Raw genomic sequence first — 14,686 nt, 5'->3', positions numbered from 1 at the left:
TCTACTTTATTGCCATTTCGGGTCTAGCGTGGAATTGGTCAGTAAAGCACGTGCTCTCGGGAGGGAACAACTCTCGGCCCGAACATCGGCGGCGGGCCACCTCGGCCAACGGCATCTGGTTGGTTTGCGGAGTCAATGCGAGTCTAATGAGTCCGGGGAGATGCTGAGGTCTGGTCTTCTCTCATTCTCCCCAAGATCTCCCGATCCCCGACTCCAATTCTTCTGCTGTGTTCGCTGACCGCACGAGCTTGCGATCCTGCGCCTGAGAATGGCGCCCCGAAAGCCCTCCACCACCGCGGAAGTTTCCCTGGTACCTTTGAAGAACTGTCTTGTAAACCTGCCACCGTCGCTGGTCGCACTGCTGGTCAATGCCAATACTGTAAGCTAGTCATTCCACCTGGACAGAGCGCGGTGATATTCCAACCCATCTGACACAAAAATAGGCCGCACAAAATGTAATTGTCGAACTACAATATCGCCAAACTACGGGAAAGGCCAATGGCAACCCCGCGCAGCGGTCATGCTATCTGGGATGGACTGGAATGCCGAGTAAGCGGAAGCTGGCTCCCGTCGTGGGAAGGGACGGTATCAGCAGTGCTTCTGCCGCCAGGGAGCAGGACATCTCTACTGTAGAGCTGGACACAACATTTGGGCGACTCTTGGGTCTTGCTGATGGCCAAAGGGTAAGTGTGCCGGTCGCGACGGGGACCCTCAATGCTAATGCGCCTAGGTTGGGATATACATCCATCTTGATCCACCCGTTGCGCATACTATTAATATTGAACCTCTGACTCCGGAAGATTGGGAGAGTATGTTTTGGGTCCCCTTCTATGATGTACCGGCATGTTCTAACCACCTGCAGTTATTGAGCTTCACGCGACCTTCCTCGAGCTTAACCTTCTCTCGCAGATTCGAGCTCTCCCCAACCCCACATACACGACGCCTCAGCCTGATCACATGCACCCTCTTGCATTGCATCTTTCTCCAACATCCACGGCCAACATTGTCATCACATCTTTGACTCCTGCTCCCCCGAATACCTCACCCTTCGCGAAGATAGCGCCAGATGCAGAAGTTATTGTTGCTCCGAAGACTCGTCCGAAGGCCAACAGAGGCGCCCGGGGAGATAGCCGGAGCGTCGCTGGAAGCAGCAGGAGAAGTGTTGGAGGACGGAGTAGTGGAAGCACCGCCCGGGCAAAGGGCAGTCGATCTGACTCGACGAGCAGGGGCTCCCTCTTCTTCCGGGGAATCGACCGTCAACTGTCGGAGCAGTACTTTGATGAAGAGGCGGAGGAAGACAACAACGATGGGTTCCGTGTCTGGCTTGATCCGGACATGCTTGCCACCAACGAGCTTCGGGGCGCAGGATGGGCTTGCATTTCGGTTGTCCAGCCTGCTGGCCTGAAGGCGCCACCCGACCCGCAACAACAGGTGGAACAAACGGAACAAAAAGGTAGCGATGCTGGAATTCCGGCGGCCAAGCTGGTTGCAAGGTTGATCCCGTGGACTGATGCTCCGGACACTCAGCATGTTGCAGTATCCACTCTGTTGTCTGCTGCTCTCGGTGCTGAGGGTATGGTGGGTGGTATTATTCGAGTCGAGGCGGCCCCTCCGCCGCTACAGCGGTCCACGGTGAAATCTCTCAAGATACATCCTTTTATGGCTGATACGACAAAGAAGAAAGATGGATTGAAATTCGGGTCCGATACTGCGGCAGCGAGAGATGCATTGGCAGAGCGTATCAAGATGATCTATGGGAGTACTGGATCAGATAAGGGGCTACTAGCAGGGCCCTTGACCGATGGGATGGTTTTGCCAAATACAGACTACCAGGCAACAGGACCCAGCTTCGACGGTGCTATTCTCCGATTCGATCCTCCTTTGAAAACTGGTTCCGAGACGGCAAAACCAGCAACAAACTGGCTCTTGGGATCAGATGCTAAGCTGTCGCTAGAAGTGCAGGCTGAGATACCCCGTCCAGCAGAATCAAGCTCCTCCGCCCATCCGTCGGAGGACGCAATACCGCCTACTGTTCCTGAAATGGTTGGGATCGACCGCATTATCTCTCAGTCTATCGATAACCTGACCAAATCCTCCTCTATCTTGCTCACAGGCGGTCTGGGGTCTGGAAAGACAGCTTTGAGCCATCTACTAGCTCACCGTGTGCGGAAGGACTATCTGTTCAACGTGAAATATTTCTCTTGTCGGAAACTGGTCACTGACGAGACCCGGATCTCCAACATCAAAGAAACGCTGAACCGCCTTTTCATGTCCGCTTCCTGGTGCGCACGTCTTGGTGGACAGTCGCTGGTGATTCTAGATGATCTTGACAAGCTGTGTCCTGTCGAGACAGAGCTTCAGGTTGGAGGAGACAATGGCCGCAGCCGCCAGAACAGTGAAGTTATCTGCTCGATGGTGCGCGAGTATTGTACAATGAACTCCTCGGTGGTTCTGCTGGCCACGGCACAGTCGAAAGAGTCCTTGAACAATGTCATCATCGGAGGTCACGTTGTCCGAGAGATCATCCACTTGAGGGCTCCGGACAAAGAAGGTCGCCGCAAGGTATTGGAGCAACTTACCAGCCAGGACAGAGGTGTTCCACCTGCGTTGAACGGTCATGCACGCAACTCCAGTTCCTCTACGCAAGACTCCTGGCTGAACCCCTCCAATCCAGGAAGTCGTCCCAGCTCAGCAGGCGCAGACGGGTTTGTGCTTGGTAGGGATGTGGATTTCCTGGAACTTGCTGGCAAGACAGACGGGTATATGCCCGGTGATATGGTCCTCCTAGTCTCCCGCGCACGGAACGAGGCTCTTATTCGCTCTGTTCAAGATATTTCATCATCGTCGTCGAGAGCCATCACGCTTGGGGCAGATGATTTTGAGAACGCTATCAAGGGCTTTACGCCCGCGTCTCTTCGAAACGTTACGCTCACCTCGTCTACTACGACCTTTGCTGGCATCGGTGGGTTGACTGAGACCCGTAAAATGCTCCTCGAGACGTTGCAGTATCCCACCAAGTACGCCCCTATCTTCGCACAATGTCCTTTGCGTCTACGCTCAGGTCTGCTACTTTACGGATACCCAGGATGTGGAAAGACGTTGCTCGCCAGTGCGGTAGCCGGAGAGTGTGGCCTGAACTTCATCTCCGTCAAGGGTCCTGAAATCTTGAACAAGTACATCGGTGCGAGTGAGAAGAGTGTCCGAGATCTCTTCGAACGGGCACAGGCCGCTCGACCGTGTATCCTCTTCTTCGATGAATTCGACAGTATCGCACCTAAGCGTGGACACGACTCTACAGGTGTCACCGATCGCGTTGTCAACCAGCTTCTGACACAAATGGATGGTGCCGAAGGTCTCTCCGGAGTGTACGTCCTTGCAGCTACATCCCGACCAGACCTCATCGATCCCGCCCTGCTCCGACCAGGACGCCTCGACAAATCTTTGATCTGCGACATGCCCAACCACGCAGACCGACTCGACATAATCCGAGCAGTGAGCGAGAAGCTCGCAATGAACGAGGAAGTCGCTGCTCGTCTGGACGAAGTGGCCACCCGTACAGAGGGCTTCTCCGGAGCTGATCTGCAAGCTGTCGTATACAACGCCCATCTTGAGGCAGTCCACGATGCCCTGGGCGACCACTCCGTAAACGACAAGTCCACGGCCAAGAATGGCACAAAGTCCTCATCAACAGCCACCAGCACCAAGTCATTCATCCAATTCCTCTACTCTGCCTCCGAGCAGGAGGCCGGAAAGGTATTGATGCCTTCTCCAGCTGTTGTTGCGTCCAAGCTCGATGCAATCAAGAGCGCACGACGACGCCAGCGACAGTCGGAACAAGGCACAGCAAACAACACTCAGACCGTAGTACCCAACGGGACCGCACACGAGGAACCGCGTGAGGAGATCATCGTGCGTTGGGAGCACATGGAACGTTCTTTGAACACAACGCGTAGCTCCCTCAGCCCAGCTGAAAGACGCCGCTTGGAAGGTATCTACCGGGAGTTCATCTTCGGACGGAACGGCGAGATGCCTAACGGCGAGGGCAGCCAAGAGATAGGAGGACGGACGAGCTTGATGTGATCCATGTATATTAATACCACATGCATATATTGTTCCATATTACATTTGACTTAGTACTAGCATGCTCTTATCTACGTAGTTTCGCTACTACAGGCTAGAGATCCAACCGTAGGTCATAATCTATAATGGCTGGGAGACTTCCCTTAGCCAGCTTTGACCTTATGCTTGCTGATATTTCCATGCTTTGAGAGAAGACATGGAGACCAATGAACTCCGTCTGCGAGGTCCCTTCGCCAAAACCTCCTCTAGACTTTCCTTCTTCAACCCCGGCAGTCCCTTTTCGCGCCGGGCCTCAACTTCCTGCCAAAACATAACGACAACTCGGCGAACCCAGCCCTGGTAGTCCTGTGTCTTTGATGATGCTGATGCTGATACCTCATCAGACATAGAGAACTCCTGATCATTCCGCTCTATCTCGCACGACCAACAAAGACAAACATCATAGTCCCCTTTGAATCTGTCCGAGTAAGCCTTTTGAGTAGCTTCGAACCAGCTACTCAGGTTTTCATGAATGGCATTATTCTTATGGTCCATGAACCTCCCTACATGTCGAATACGGAACCGGCGATAAGGTTCCGGAGACAGCTGGTGCGTGTGCCAGAATAAATCCACGTCCGATGTTGGAGTAACGGAAAGATGATTTGACGGACGAGCTAGTTTTAGAGAATTTCGATATTTCTGCTGTGCTCGTGGCAGGGTACCAATTAATTTTGATGGGGTGCTTGTAGAATGAACACAAAGGGCTGGTGAGCGCAGCCAGCATATCTTGTGCATCTCGTCGATAAAGCGCATTCCGCGAAGTACTGAGGAGTAATGAGCTGATGATGCTTGTGTCACTGGAGAGGTTGGTGTGTAGAGTGATAGCAATGTCTCTACTGCCCACTTTGGTGTGTTGCTTTCGTAGCTTGCGGTGTGGATAGCTTGGAGGAAGCGTTCGCGCGTGGTGCAGGACTCTAGGATAGGCAGTGGTAATGCTCTTGATAGGGGATATAATGCTTGTGCGAGAGCAGGGTTTGAATATGTTCCCCGTAGTCGCGACTCTCTGGTTTGGCGGAGATGAAGAAGATCGCTGCGGAGTGCGTCCACGGACGGTGCGTAGCCGCAGTCGCATCCTAGCTCTAAGCCTTGGTTGATATCTTCGGTTTGAGCAGTGGGTATGATTGGTAAATTTCTGGTGGTGTGGCAGTATGGACAGTTCATATCGTACACTAGCGGATGCGCTTTGTAACAGAGCTCTTCAAGAAGATCGGCTGATTGTCCGGAAGTCTTTTCAAAGAAGTCCCTGGCAGCAGAAGGGATGCAGTATTCGATCGTCCTGATGTCGATTGCATTAACCTAGTATATTTAGTCAACAGTGGTATATTTGAGGGCAATTGTTTAATATCCTCTTACCACTTCCTTCCAGGGGAACAGAACCCGACGCATATGAGGTACGTCCAGCCGAGAACAGTCGTCCTCGTAAATAACAGGCTGTAGCATATACGCGTGCCAGATTATCATAACATCTAGAGCAAGTATCAGCGAGTCCTGTGCAGTATATCATCGTAAAGGGGAGTAACTACCCATAGGAGGTAATAGATCTCCAGGTAGCTCCAAGAAGCCTTCCTCAGGAATCGTATTTGAAAGTTTCTGGTTGACTGCATGCCACCACGAGTAGAATCGAGGAGTAGCAACCTCCATTAGACCGGCCAATAACTGACTGTGAATTTTCTCATGGTTTGACTGCGGGTCTACACTGTTCGCCGAGAGCAAGACAAGCAGTTTTATGGCTGTCTCTCCACTGGTTGTCTTTCGCTTCCACGCCCACATAGCTTCCATTAACAGCAGATGGGCAGCTGCTTGAGCTACAGACGGGACAGAATCTTCTGCCACGTGAGACAATCCGGAAGGGCTCATAATAGATGTGTCAGGAGCAGAAGCCTCTTTCTCCTGCGTGTCCGCTTCGGCGAAGACTGGACGCTGTGTGGTTGCCAATGGGGCATCTAGAATGTTTTTGCTAGCTGGTTGAATGCCGGACAAGACTGTGGACACAATGGAGAGCACTGCCATTGTGAATTGCTTCTAGATGTAACTAGTGGCTTTTGAAACCCAGACGCAATTGCCCTTATCAGTTTCGAGAAGAGACGGTCTATATAGCATGCTTCCGGGGGCATAAGTAAATCGAATGAGTGTTGTGAAATTTAAAAATTCTATCGATGAGTAGAGGGAAGGATAATAGATAGGGCCTATTCTATCGAGTTCTAAAACACCAATTCAAGGCCCCAATAAGGACATATAGGCGTTGTTAATTAGCGATGTTTGTTGTGAATCAGTTCGTACTACCGGTTGCGGTCGCGATGATTCATCATTAGATTTGCCTGAGTCTCTCTCGGATATCGCCGATGAGACCCATCCGGACTCAGACAAGCAGGGTTTCAGTATCAGCATGACTTGTTCAATCACCAGACCCCCGCGGCTCCGAGGAAACTGTACTAATACTAGGTAGTATTACAGTCTTGGCGGATTTCCCCGGTTATGTTACACTTGAGACCCACTCATCAGCTGGGGGTAACTCAAGCATCCGCGGAGTATATGTGCCAGGCTGTCAGGCACTCTAGAAGTTTTACCACAGAGTGACCATCTGGTACCCTTGCGCTGACGCAATCACAGGAGGGCTAACCCACTTAGTGCAAGGACCGATGGGTGGCTAAGATCATAAGATGGCCCCAGAGGGTAACAAAGAACTATTCCTGTCAATCAATCAAAGTCAACGCCAAGCCCGAGCTAGGCTTTTCGGTTTCTATAGACTCTCGGGAGACCGACGGATTCTATCTTGTATCTGTATTGTACATAAGCCAAATGACAAGATAAGAGACTGGAAGAGAGGGTCGAACTTTTGTGCCCGCCCTTCCCTCAAACCGAAATCGTCGCGATCAAATGGGCGATTTGGCTCCTCTTTACGCTGCAATTAACGAATCAACTTGACGAAGCGAAGTATCAGGCACTCCTTCCCTTTCCCCACAGGTCACCACCCCCAAGATAAAGAAGTGGATTTCAAATATCTATACACATATCTATAAATATAGCCTGAATTATCTCAAAGCTGGTAGAACAATCCAGGGCACCACGCAATTCACTGGCGGTAGGAGCTTGGGATGAGTCACCGATATACTCGGTCAGCCCAATGATAGCAAAGGTGTGTGGTGTTTCTAAAGACCGAGTGAGAAAGAGCCTCAGCCCTGTAGGTGAGGGATTGGCCTTGCCACTCCGCTGCGACTCGCCCGGGGAATCTGTCGGCCAATTAATCAAAGAGATCGACGACAGTGCCGTCTAGTGGCTCTGAAGAATAGGAGTCATTCATTGTTGGAGTGGTCAGATTGGACATAAATTAATATGAAGAGATGAGCTGGGGAGGATTGCGTAGCATTGATGTCGAACGCTTCGGCGATGGGCTAAATAGCTTGATTCTCAGTATACGTAGATTATATCCACTTCTGCATCTTGGCATATCCGTTTAGGATAGGGTTTAGGTGGGTAGTTTCACGGCTGGCAGTCTGTGGCTGACATTCGATGGCTTACAGCTGGATTAGACGCTGCTGACGGGCACGAATTGCCCCGATATGTGCTTGGGGGGTTCTAAATCTCAAGTAAATGCCTGACTACAGAGACTACTGCTACCTGGTACACGTCTCATGATGCTGCCCTGATCCTAATCTAGTGCCGGAAAAGGTCCTAATAGCGCCTTGTTCCGTCGGCCTATAGCAAGTGCCAGATAACGCGTACTACCCCTGCATCAACTCCCAGCTGGTATTTGGGGCTTGCTGGACAAAATGGCGTGTGCGCTAGCGACTGCACTTATAACGCAACTTCACCGTCAGCTCTTGAACCTCTTCCTTCCCCTTCTCTTTTCCCCGAGAGAGTAGAGACCCGGAGGAGCGGGATCCGACGTTCTCAAAATGCCCTTCATTAAAGGGGAGAGCAATATGCTCCACTTCGACCAAAAGCAATTTGACTTCAACCTTCAATTCGAGACTCTCTTTTTCTCGATTATTCCTTCCATCCTATTTATTCCATCATCGCTATGGCGAACTCTAGCAGGGATACGCAGGCCCGTCGTGGTGAATGCACCCGTCTTGCAGTTCATCAAAATAGTACGTCCTCTATCACTGGGTAAACGGTTTCTGCCCACTGACTGCTTAGGGGGCCATCGTAATCTACGCTGGCTTAGAACTTGCTCTCCTCATTCTCGCCGCAGTCGGCTCCTTTCACATTAGCCGCATGTTTATCGCTTCTTCCGTTCTCCAGCTGCTATCAGCCCTGTTTATGCTGACAGTGAGTATGGTGGACCACAGCCGCAGCCCTAGACCCTCCATGCTGCTGAACAGCTACTTGTTTCTTACTCTACTCCTGGACATTGCCCGAGCAAGAACTCTATTCCTGTCGTCAGACTACATTTCCGAGGTCGCATATAGCAATTTATTCTGTGCATCGGTCGGGCTGAAGACCGCCATCTTGGTGCTAGAGGCCTGCCAGAAGGCGAAATGGGTGGTCTGGGATGCAACGAAACACAGCCCCGAGGAGACGAGTGGGATATTCTCCCTAGGTGTTTTCTTCTGGCTGAACAAGCTCTTCTTGGTTGGGTATAGACATACCTTCACCATCGAAAGCCTCTACCCTCTTGACAGTACCTTCGACGCACAAGCCCTGCATGAGAAATTCGCGAGAAAAATGGACTATACCAAGCTAAAGGGGGATAAATTCGGCCTTCTGAAGGTGCTAGTACGTACATTGTGGGTGCAACTACTCCTTCCTATTCCTCCGAGGGCGGCTTTGGTTGCGTTCTACATCTGCCAACCTCTATTCATCGAAAGCCTCGTCACGTATTTGTCTCAATCGGAGCCCGGTCCAAATGTGGGATATGGGCTTATCGGCGCTGCCATACTCATCTATTCCGGGATTGCATATCTCGTACGGCTTGTACTGGTATTGCCACCATCGACTGCGGACAATGGCCCGCTCCATCCTAGTCACTGAGACGTTTAAAGCCGCCACCAGAGCTCGGATGGGATCAGGTGATGATAACGCTGCGCTGACACTTATGAGCACCGATATGGAACGCATCCGAATGGGGCTTCGCTTCGTGCACGAGACATGGGCGAGCTTGATTCAGGCTGGTCTCGCCGCCTGGCTGCTCTATCGGAAACTTGGGGTCGTGTTCGTTGCTCCTGTAGGCGTGGTGGTAATCTGCTTCGTTGGATTAGGAATTCTAATCAATTTCACTGGGGACTCACAGCGGTCTTGGATGTCTGGGGTCCAGAAGCGAGTCGGGCTTACAGCCACCGTCATTGCCAGCATGAAATCACTCAAGGTATCCGGTCTTGCTGGCCCCGTGACGGAGTATGTGCAGCAGCTGCGTGTCGATGAACTCGCCGCTGGTGCCCGATACCGCAGGATCATGATCATCGCCGCTGTCTTCGCATTTATGCCGCAGTTGATCAGCCCTCCGTTAACCTTCGCGTTTGCCCAAAAGACGCTGAATGCCTCGACCATGTTCACCGGTCTTTCATTCCTGACTTTGTTGACCCAGCCGCTGTCGCAGCTCTTCCAGTCCGTCCCAGAGCTGGTTTCAGGCTTGGCCTGCCTGGGTCGGATTCAGGCATTTTTGGAATTGGAGCCTCGTCGGGACTATCGGCAGCCCCTGGTAGAAGCCCAGAGTGGCGGCTTGGAGAATAATTCCAATTATATCGTCATCCGAGCCGCGAGCTTTGGATGGAAATCAGACAAGTTTGTCCTGAATAATATCCATACTCAAATTCCCACATCGTCCCTCACGATGGTCGTTGGTCCAGTTGGCTCAGGAAAATCCACATTCTGCAAGGCCCTTCTAGGTGAGATGCCCTTCAGCCAAGGTAGCATCGCGATGCAAACTTCCCCACGCCACGTCGGCTTCTGTGAACAAACTGCTTTTCTGTGGAACGGTACAATCCGAGAGAACATCGTCGGATTTGCCCCTTTTGACCGCGAGCGGTATGACCAAGTCATTGAAGCCACTTCCCTGCGCTTCGACCTCGCTACCCTGCCCCAGGGGGACCAGACGAACATCGGGTCGGATGGTGTGGCATTATCGGGCGGGCAGAAACAGCGTCTGTCTCTTGCGCGAGCACTATACCTACCATCCAACCTTTTGGTCTTGGATGATGTATTTAGTGGCCTGGACGCTGATACTGAGGAAAAAGTCTTTCGACAGGTCTTTGGATCAGATGGTCTCCTGCGACAACGGGGATCAACGGTGGTTCTGTGCACCCATAGTGTTCGGCATCTCCCAAGCGCGGACTACATCATCGTCCTCGGAAACGGCAGCGTTGAAGAGCAAGGCACCTTCATTGATTTGTCCACCCGTCCGGGTTATGTTCGGCGTTTGAAGGTGGGACTAAAGCAAGAGGGCGAGGATAATAATATCGCTGACGATGAGCCTGGTCCTGGTCCGTATCAGGAACATAAAGACCAGGCGGAGGCTGACAAGAAACTCCAACATGAAATCACTGTCAACAGCACGCAATCATCCACCCCAATTACCCCAGTTGTGGCCGCCGCGCGGCAGGTAGGTGACGCCACCGTCTATAAGCTATATCTGAAAAGCATGGGATGGTTTGTGGCGGCTTGTAGTCTTTTCTTTGCGGCCCTGTGGGGTCTGTTCACCAATTATCCAACGATCTGTGCGTCTCTGCTGCTCCCCTCCATCTCCAATGTCCTTGATAACTCATTGTATCAATGCAGGGCTCACATACTGGAGTGACGCGACCGACTCCGTCCATCCTGCGCACTCCCACTCCTACTATGCGGGCATCTATGCCCTCCTGCAGGTCTGCGCCATCCTCGCCCTCCTCCTCCTAGGGGTAACGCTCTTCATTATCTCGGTAAAGAAAGCCGGCGCCAATCTCCACCAGCAAGCCTTGCGTACCCTGATTCGTGCCCCGCTCGCCTTCTTCACTAATACCGACACCGGAGTGGTCACGAATCTCTTCTCTCAGGATCTCAACCTCATCGACACTGAACTCCCCGAGGCGACCCTCAACACCCTCTTTTGCGTATTCCAGTCGATTGGCCAAGCCGCCGTGATGCTTACCTCGTCCGTCTACCTAGCCATCAGCTACCCGATCCTGGGCGCCTTGCTCTACTTCGTGCAGAAATACTACCTCCGTACGTCGCGGCAGCTACGATTGCTCGACCTGGAGGCCAAGAGCCCGCTGTACACACATTTTCTTGACACTCTCAAAGGGATTGCCACGCTGCGCGCCTTCGGATTCGTTCCGGAGGACATCCACAAGAACACCCGTCTAGTGGACTCCAGCCAGCGCGCGGCGTATCTCCTTCTTATGATCCAGGAGTGGCTGAATCTGGTGCTTAATCTTGTTGTGATGGTCATCGCGGCGGTCCTGACCACGCTGGCCGTCCGGCTACATTCCAACTCGGCCTTCGCCGGTGCATCCATGTACTCGCTCATGACCTTCGGCGAGAGCCTATCCGGGATCGTGATTTTTTACACCCGACTCGAAACCTCCATCGGCGCGATCGCACGACTGAAGACCTTCAACGAGACCGTCAAGCCAGAGGACCGTGACGGTCCCGGAGAGGAGGACATCGTCCCAGACACAAACTGGCCGGATCGCGGGCTGGTCGAGTTGCGCGGTGTATCCGCCCAGTACAAATCCACCACCCATAGCGTGTCTGAATCTGACTCTGAATCCAACTCCAACTGCATGGCAACAACGTCTGGTGCCACCACTACTGAGCCACAAACCTTAGCCTTGAGGAACATCACTTTAACCATCTCCCCAGGGGAAAAGGTCGCCATTTGCGGCCGCACCGGCAGCGGCAAGTCCAGCCTCCTCGCTCTCCTGTTGAAATTACTCGATCCACTTTCCTCTCCTCCAATCGACCATGAGAGCAGCAGTCTCAATGATGACCAAGGTCGTCAGAGCGCTCCGGTCTTGATCGACGAACTCCCACTGCACCGCATCCACCGCGCGACTCTCCGCCAACGCCTCATCGCCGTCCCCCAGGACCCCGTTTTCCTGCCCGACGGTTCCTCCTTCCTGGCGAATCTCGACCCAACCAACACTGCAACCCCGGCGGAGTGTCAGCAAGTTCTAGAAGCGGTCCGGCTGTGGAAATTCGTGCAAGAACGGGCAGAGGGGCTGCTCGCGCCGGTCACGGCGGGGACTTGGAGCGCTGGGCAGAGGCAGCTCTTCTCGCTGGGACGGGCAGTCCTCCGAGCTAAGATTCGCCAGCGTGCACAGTCTTTATCCTTTCCCAACGATGCGGGATCCAACAATGCAGCGCAAGGGGGAGGAATACTCCTCCTCGATGAGGTAAGCTCCAGCGTGGACCGCGAGACCGAGCGAATGATGCAGGAGATCATTCGGGCAGAGTTTCGGGCGTACACCATCATCGCGGTCAGCCATCGGCTCGAGATGATCATGGACTTTGATCGGGTAGTAGTGATGGACCGCGGGGAGGTCGTTGAGGTAGGGAATCCGGTAGCCCTAAAAGAGGCGTCTGGTACGAGATTTGGGGAATTGGTAGCCGCCGCTGGGGCGTAGGCAACTTCTCATTATTCTTCTTAATTTGACTACTAGCTTCTACCCAGGCACAACTTGATTTACTTTAAATGGAATCATAGTTATATTTAATTGTACCGTTGACGGCGAAATACAATCGAACACCGACCAAGCACTAAGAGACAACAGGCACATTCGCACTCGCAGCGTCCAAAACTGTCCTACAAGCCCCCGCAAAAACGCGCATACAGCCCTAGTAAATGCCGTCGACTGACTCTCGAACGCATCAGCAGATAGCCAATCCACGAAGCCTCCCCCAGCCGAAGAAACCACCCGATACAAGGAACGAGTTCAATATGCAAATAAGCCACAACTATTACATACACAATGAGTAGCAGTATCTGCGGCTATACTCCAAAGGTGCAGTGCAGTACCTCGGCCGATTTGATGTTCCTCCCTTCCGTCCCGCCCCTCGCCGAGCCGACCAATCAGAAACCTCCATTTTATCCTGTCCTTTCTATATAATTCAAAGTAAAGAAGTAACTGGTGCCTTCGGGCATTTGGTCAATTTGAAACGATACAGAGAAGATTAGCATGGCCCCTGCACTAAGGATGACACGCTCAATCAAAGAGAAGCTACCAGTTTTTTTTGCAACTTTTACAGACGCCTTTTGAGAGGTATGCTGTTTTTGTGCTCTCAGGTGTGGTTTGTAGAGCGCGGGGGTTCGAGTCGCGGTGGAGTTAGTAGGTCTTTTTCTCCCACCCCCTTTTCCTCCCTCTTTTCGCTTATGGGACAGTTGGTCAGCAGCACTATATGGGATGATGTTTCAAGGGTCACTGGGTTCTGGATGATATAGGGGCCAGAAGAAGACGTCAGGTTCAAGTAATACTTCATTCATAATCGGGAGTTGTCATATGCACAGACATCATGAGGGATGACTACAATTCAAGGGGGTCGATTGAATTTTTCCTTACGATGCATAAAGTTGGTCTCTACAATGCGCAGTTAGAAAGAAAGGATGCTATTCGACCCATTACTCCTTGTTCAACTTCAGCTTCTGGTCTGATCAGGAGAATAGTAATGACCGACAGGTACGTCGCACTAAAACTCCGGGGTCATCAATGTCGAGCATGTGGCTTCCGATTATTTGCTATGGACTGCCACAGCCCAGGTTCCTGCATTTTGTAGCGCGGACTAAAGAATCCTTTTGTGTTTTACGCACACAGTCAGGTCTTAGTGACGGGCCTTATACCGAGGTGGGCAGTGCCACCGTGGGGCCTGGACGGCAAGTTTAATTGTCGTACGTAGGCCTGCGCGGGGTAGTTAATTAAGACTTTTGAAGTAGGTGATAGATGGTGGCTTTATACTTGCATCTTAAAGGTTATTCTCGAACTTTCTGGCCCGACATATCCGGCTCCGTACTGCAGTCTCTCTGATTACTGAGGTGGAATAGTTGGTAGTGTGATAGTAACTCACGTGTTTTGAAACCCTCGCTGACGATGTAGAGGCATATTATTCTTGCGCTGGTGGAGATACTCATTTTTTTAGGGGTCCACCATGATTGTACATACCTTGATGTTCGGTGTGACAAACCCCTTGTTACTATTCAGACGGCGGACGCGCCGAGCCGAGTTTCAGGAACGGCTTGAATCGAAACGATTCAATGCCACCTTCGGCGGAGGCTACACCTTTTCAGGCAATCCTTGCTGCTTTAGAGCGGATATCTCCGTTTCTGGTGAATATAGGTTGATGCACCTTATTTGGAGCGGCTTGGCTGATTGTGAAGGAAGGCCATCGCCGAGCCCTGGATTGGAAATTACATCCGAGCCGTGCAAGCTAGCCTGTTGCCGGGAATAATCATGTCTTTTGTACTGAGTCATGGTCGTTGATGATCAGTTCTAAATGAGCAGAACTAGGTTAGCCTGCGGGGTTATAATCACACTGCCTTATAGAGTTGTAGAATGAAGGTTCCTGCAATGAGACGCTCGGTCATGTTGGCCTGAATGATCGACATGCCAGTATTCAGTTTAGTTCACCTAAACACTGCACAAAAACGGATACTAAA

The 14,686-nt window shown here is 51.9% G+C and overlaps 3 protein-coding genes across 3 annotated transcripts; 2 read left to right on the top strand and 1 right to left on the bottom strand.

The window, feature by feature from the left end:
- The first annotated feature begins 158 nt into the window (after positions 1-158).
- pex1 (AAA family ATPase peroxin 1) lies at positions 159-4,130 on the top strand. The gene is made up of 4 exons (XM_025712908.1): positions 159-379; positions 444-683; positions 731-809; positions 863-4,130. Exons 1-4 carry the CDS (start codon positions 269-271, stop codon positions 4,078-4,080), a joined length of 3,648 nt encoding a protein of 1,215 aa, XP_025557114.1. The 5' UTR covers positions 159-268; the 3' UTR covers positions 4,081-4,130.
- A 109-nt stretch (positions 4,131-4,239) lies between these two features.
- On the bottom strand, positions 4,240-6,370 carry BO88DRAFT_447777 (uncharacterized protein; the record flags this gene model as incomplete). Its single annotated transcript, XM_025710396.1, has 3 exons — positions 5,643-6,370; positions 5,473-5,585; positions 4,240-5,415 (listed from the first exon to the last, which is right to left on the bottom strand). The coding sequence occupies exons 1-3, from the start codon at positions 6,127-6,129 to the stop codon at positions 4,240-4,242; spliced, it is 1,776 nt and encodes a 591-aa protein (XP_025557113.1). The 5' UTR covers positions 6,130-6,370.
- A 1,645-nt stretch (positions 6,371-8,015) lies between these two features.
- On the top strand, positions 8,016-12,662 carry BO88DRAFT_477690 (putative ABC multidrug transporter; the record flags this gene model as incomplete). The annotated part of the gene is made up of 6 exons (XM_025711980.1): positions 8,016-8,210; positions 8,260-9,027; positions 9,095-10,541; positions 10,563-10,639; positions 10,661-10,775; positions 10,837-12,662. The coding sequence occupies 6 exons, from the start codon at positions 8,016-8,018 to the stop codon at positions 12,660-12,662; spliced, it is 4,428 nt and encodes a 1,475-aa protein (XP_025557112.1).
- Positions 12,663-14,686: the final 2,024 nt, after the last annotated feature.

The sequence above is a fragment of the Aspergillus vadensis genome (assembly GCF_003184925.1).
Source record: "Aspergillus vadensis CBS 113365 unplaced genomic scaffold BO88scaffold_43, whole genome shotgun sequence".
Lineage (NCBI taxonomy): Eukaryota > Fungi > Ascomycota > Eurotiomycetes > Eurotiales > Aspergillaceae > Aspergillus > Aspergillus vadensis.
Note: the sequence above shows the minus strand (reverse complement) of the source record. Positions and strands in the feature narration are given on the sequence as shown.

Coding starts and splice junctions, on each gene's coding strand:
- pex1 (XM_025712908.1), top strand. CDS start 269: ATGGCGCCCCGAAAGCCCTCCACCACCGCGGAAGTTTCCCTGGTACCT. Junction 684..730: donor GTCTTGCTGATGGCCAAAGG/GTAAGTGTGCCG, acceptor TAATGCGCCTAG/GTTGGGATATACATCCATCT. Junction 810..862: donor GACTCCGGAAGATTGGGAGA/GTATGTTTTGGG, acceptor AACCACCTGCAG/TTATTGAGCTTCACGCGACC.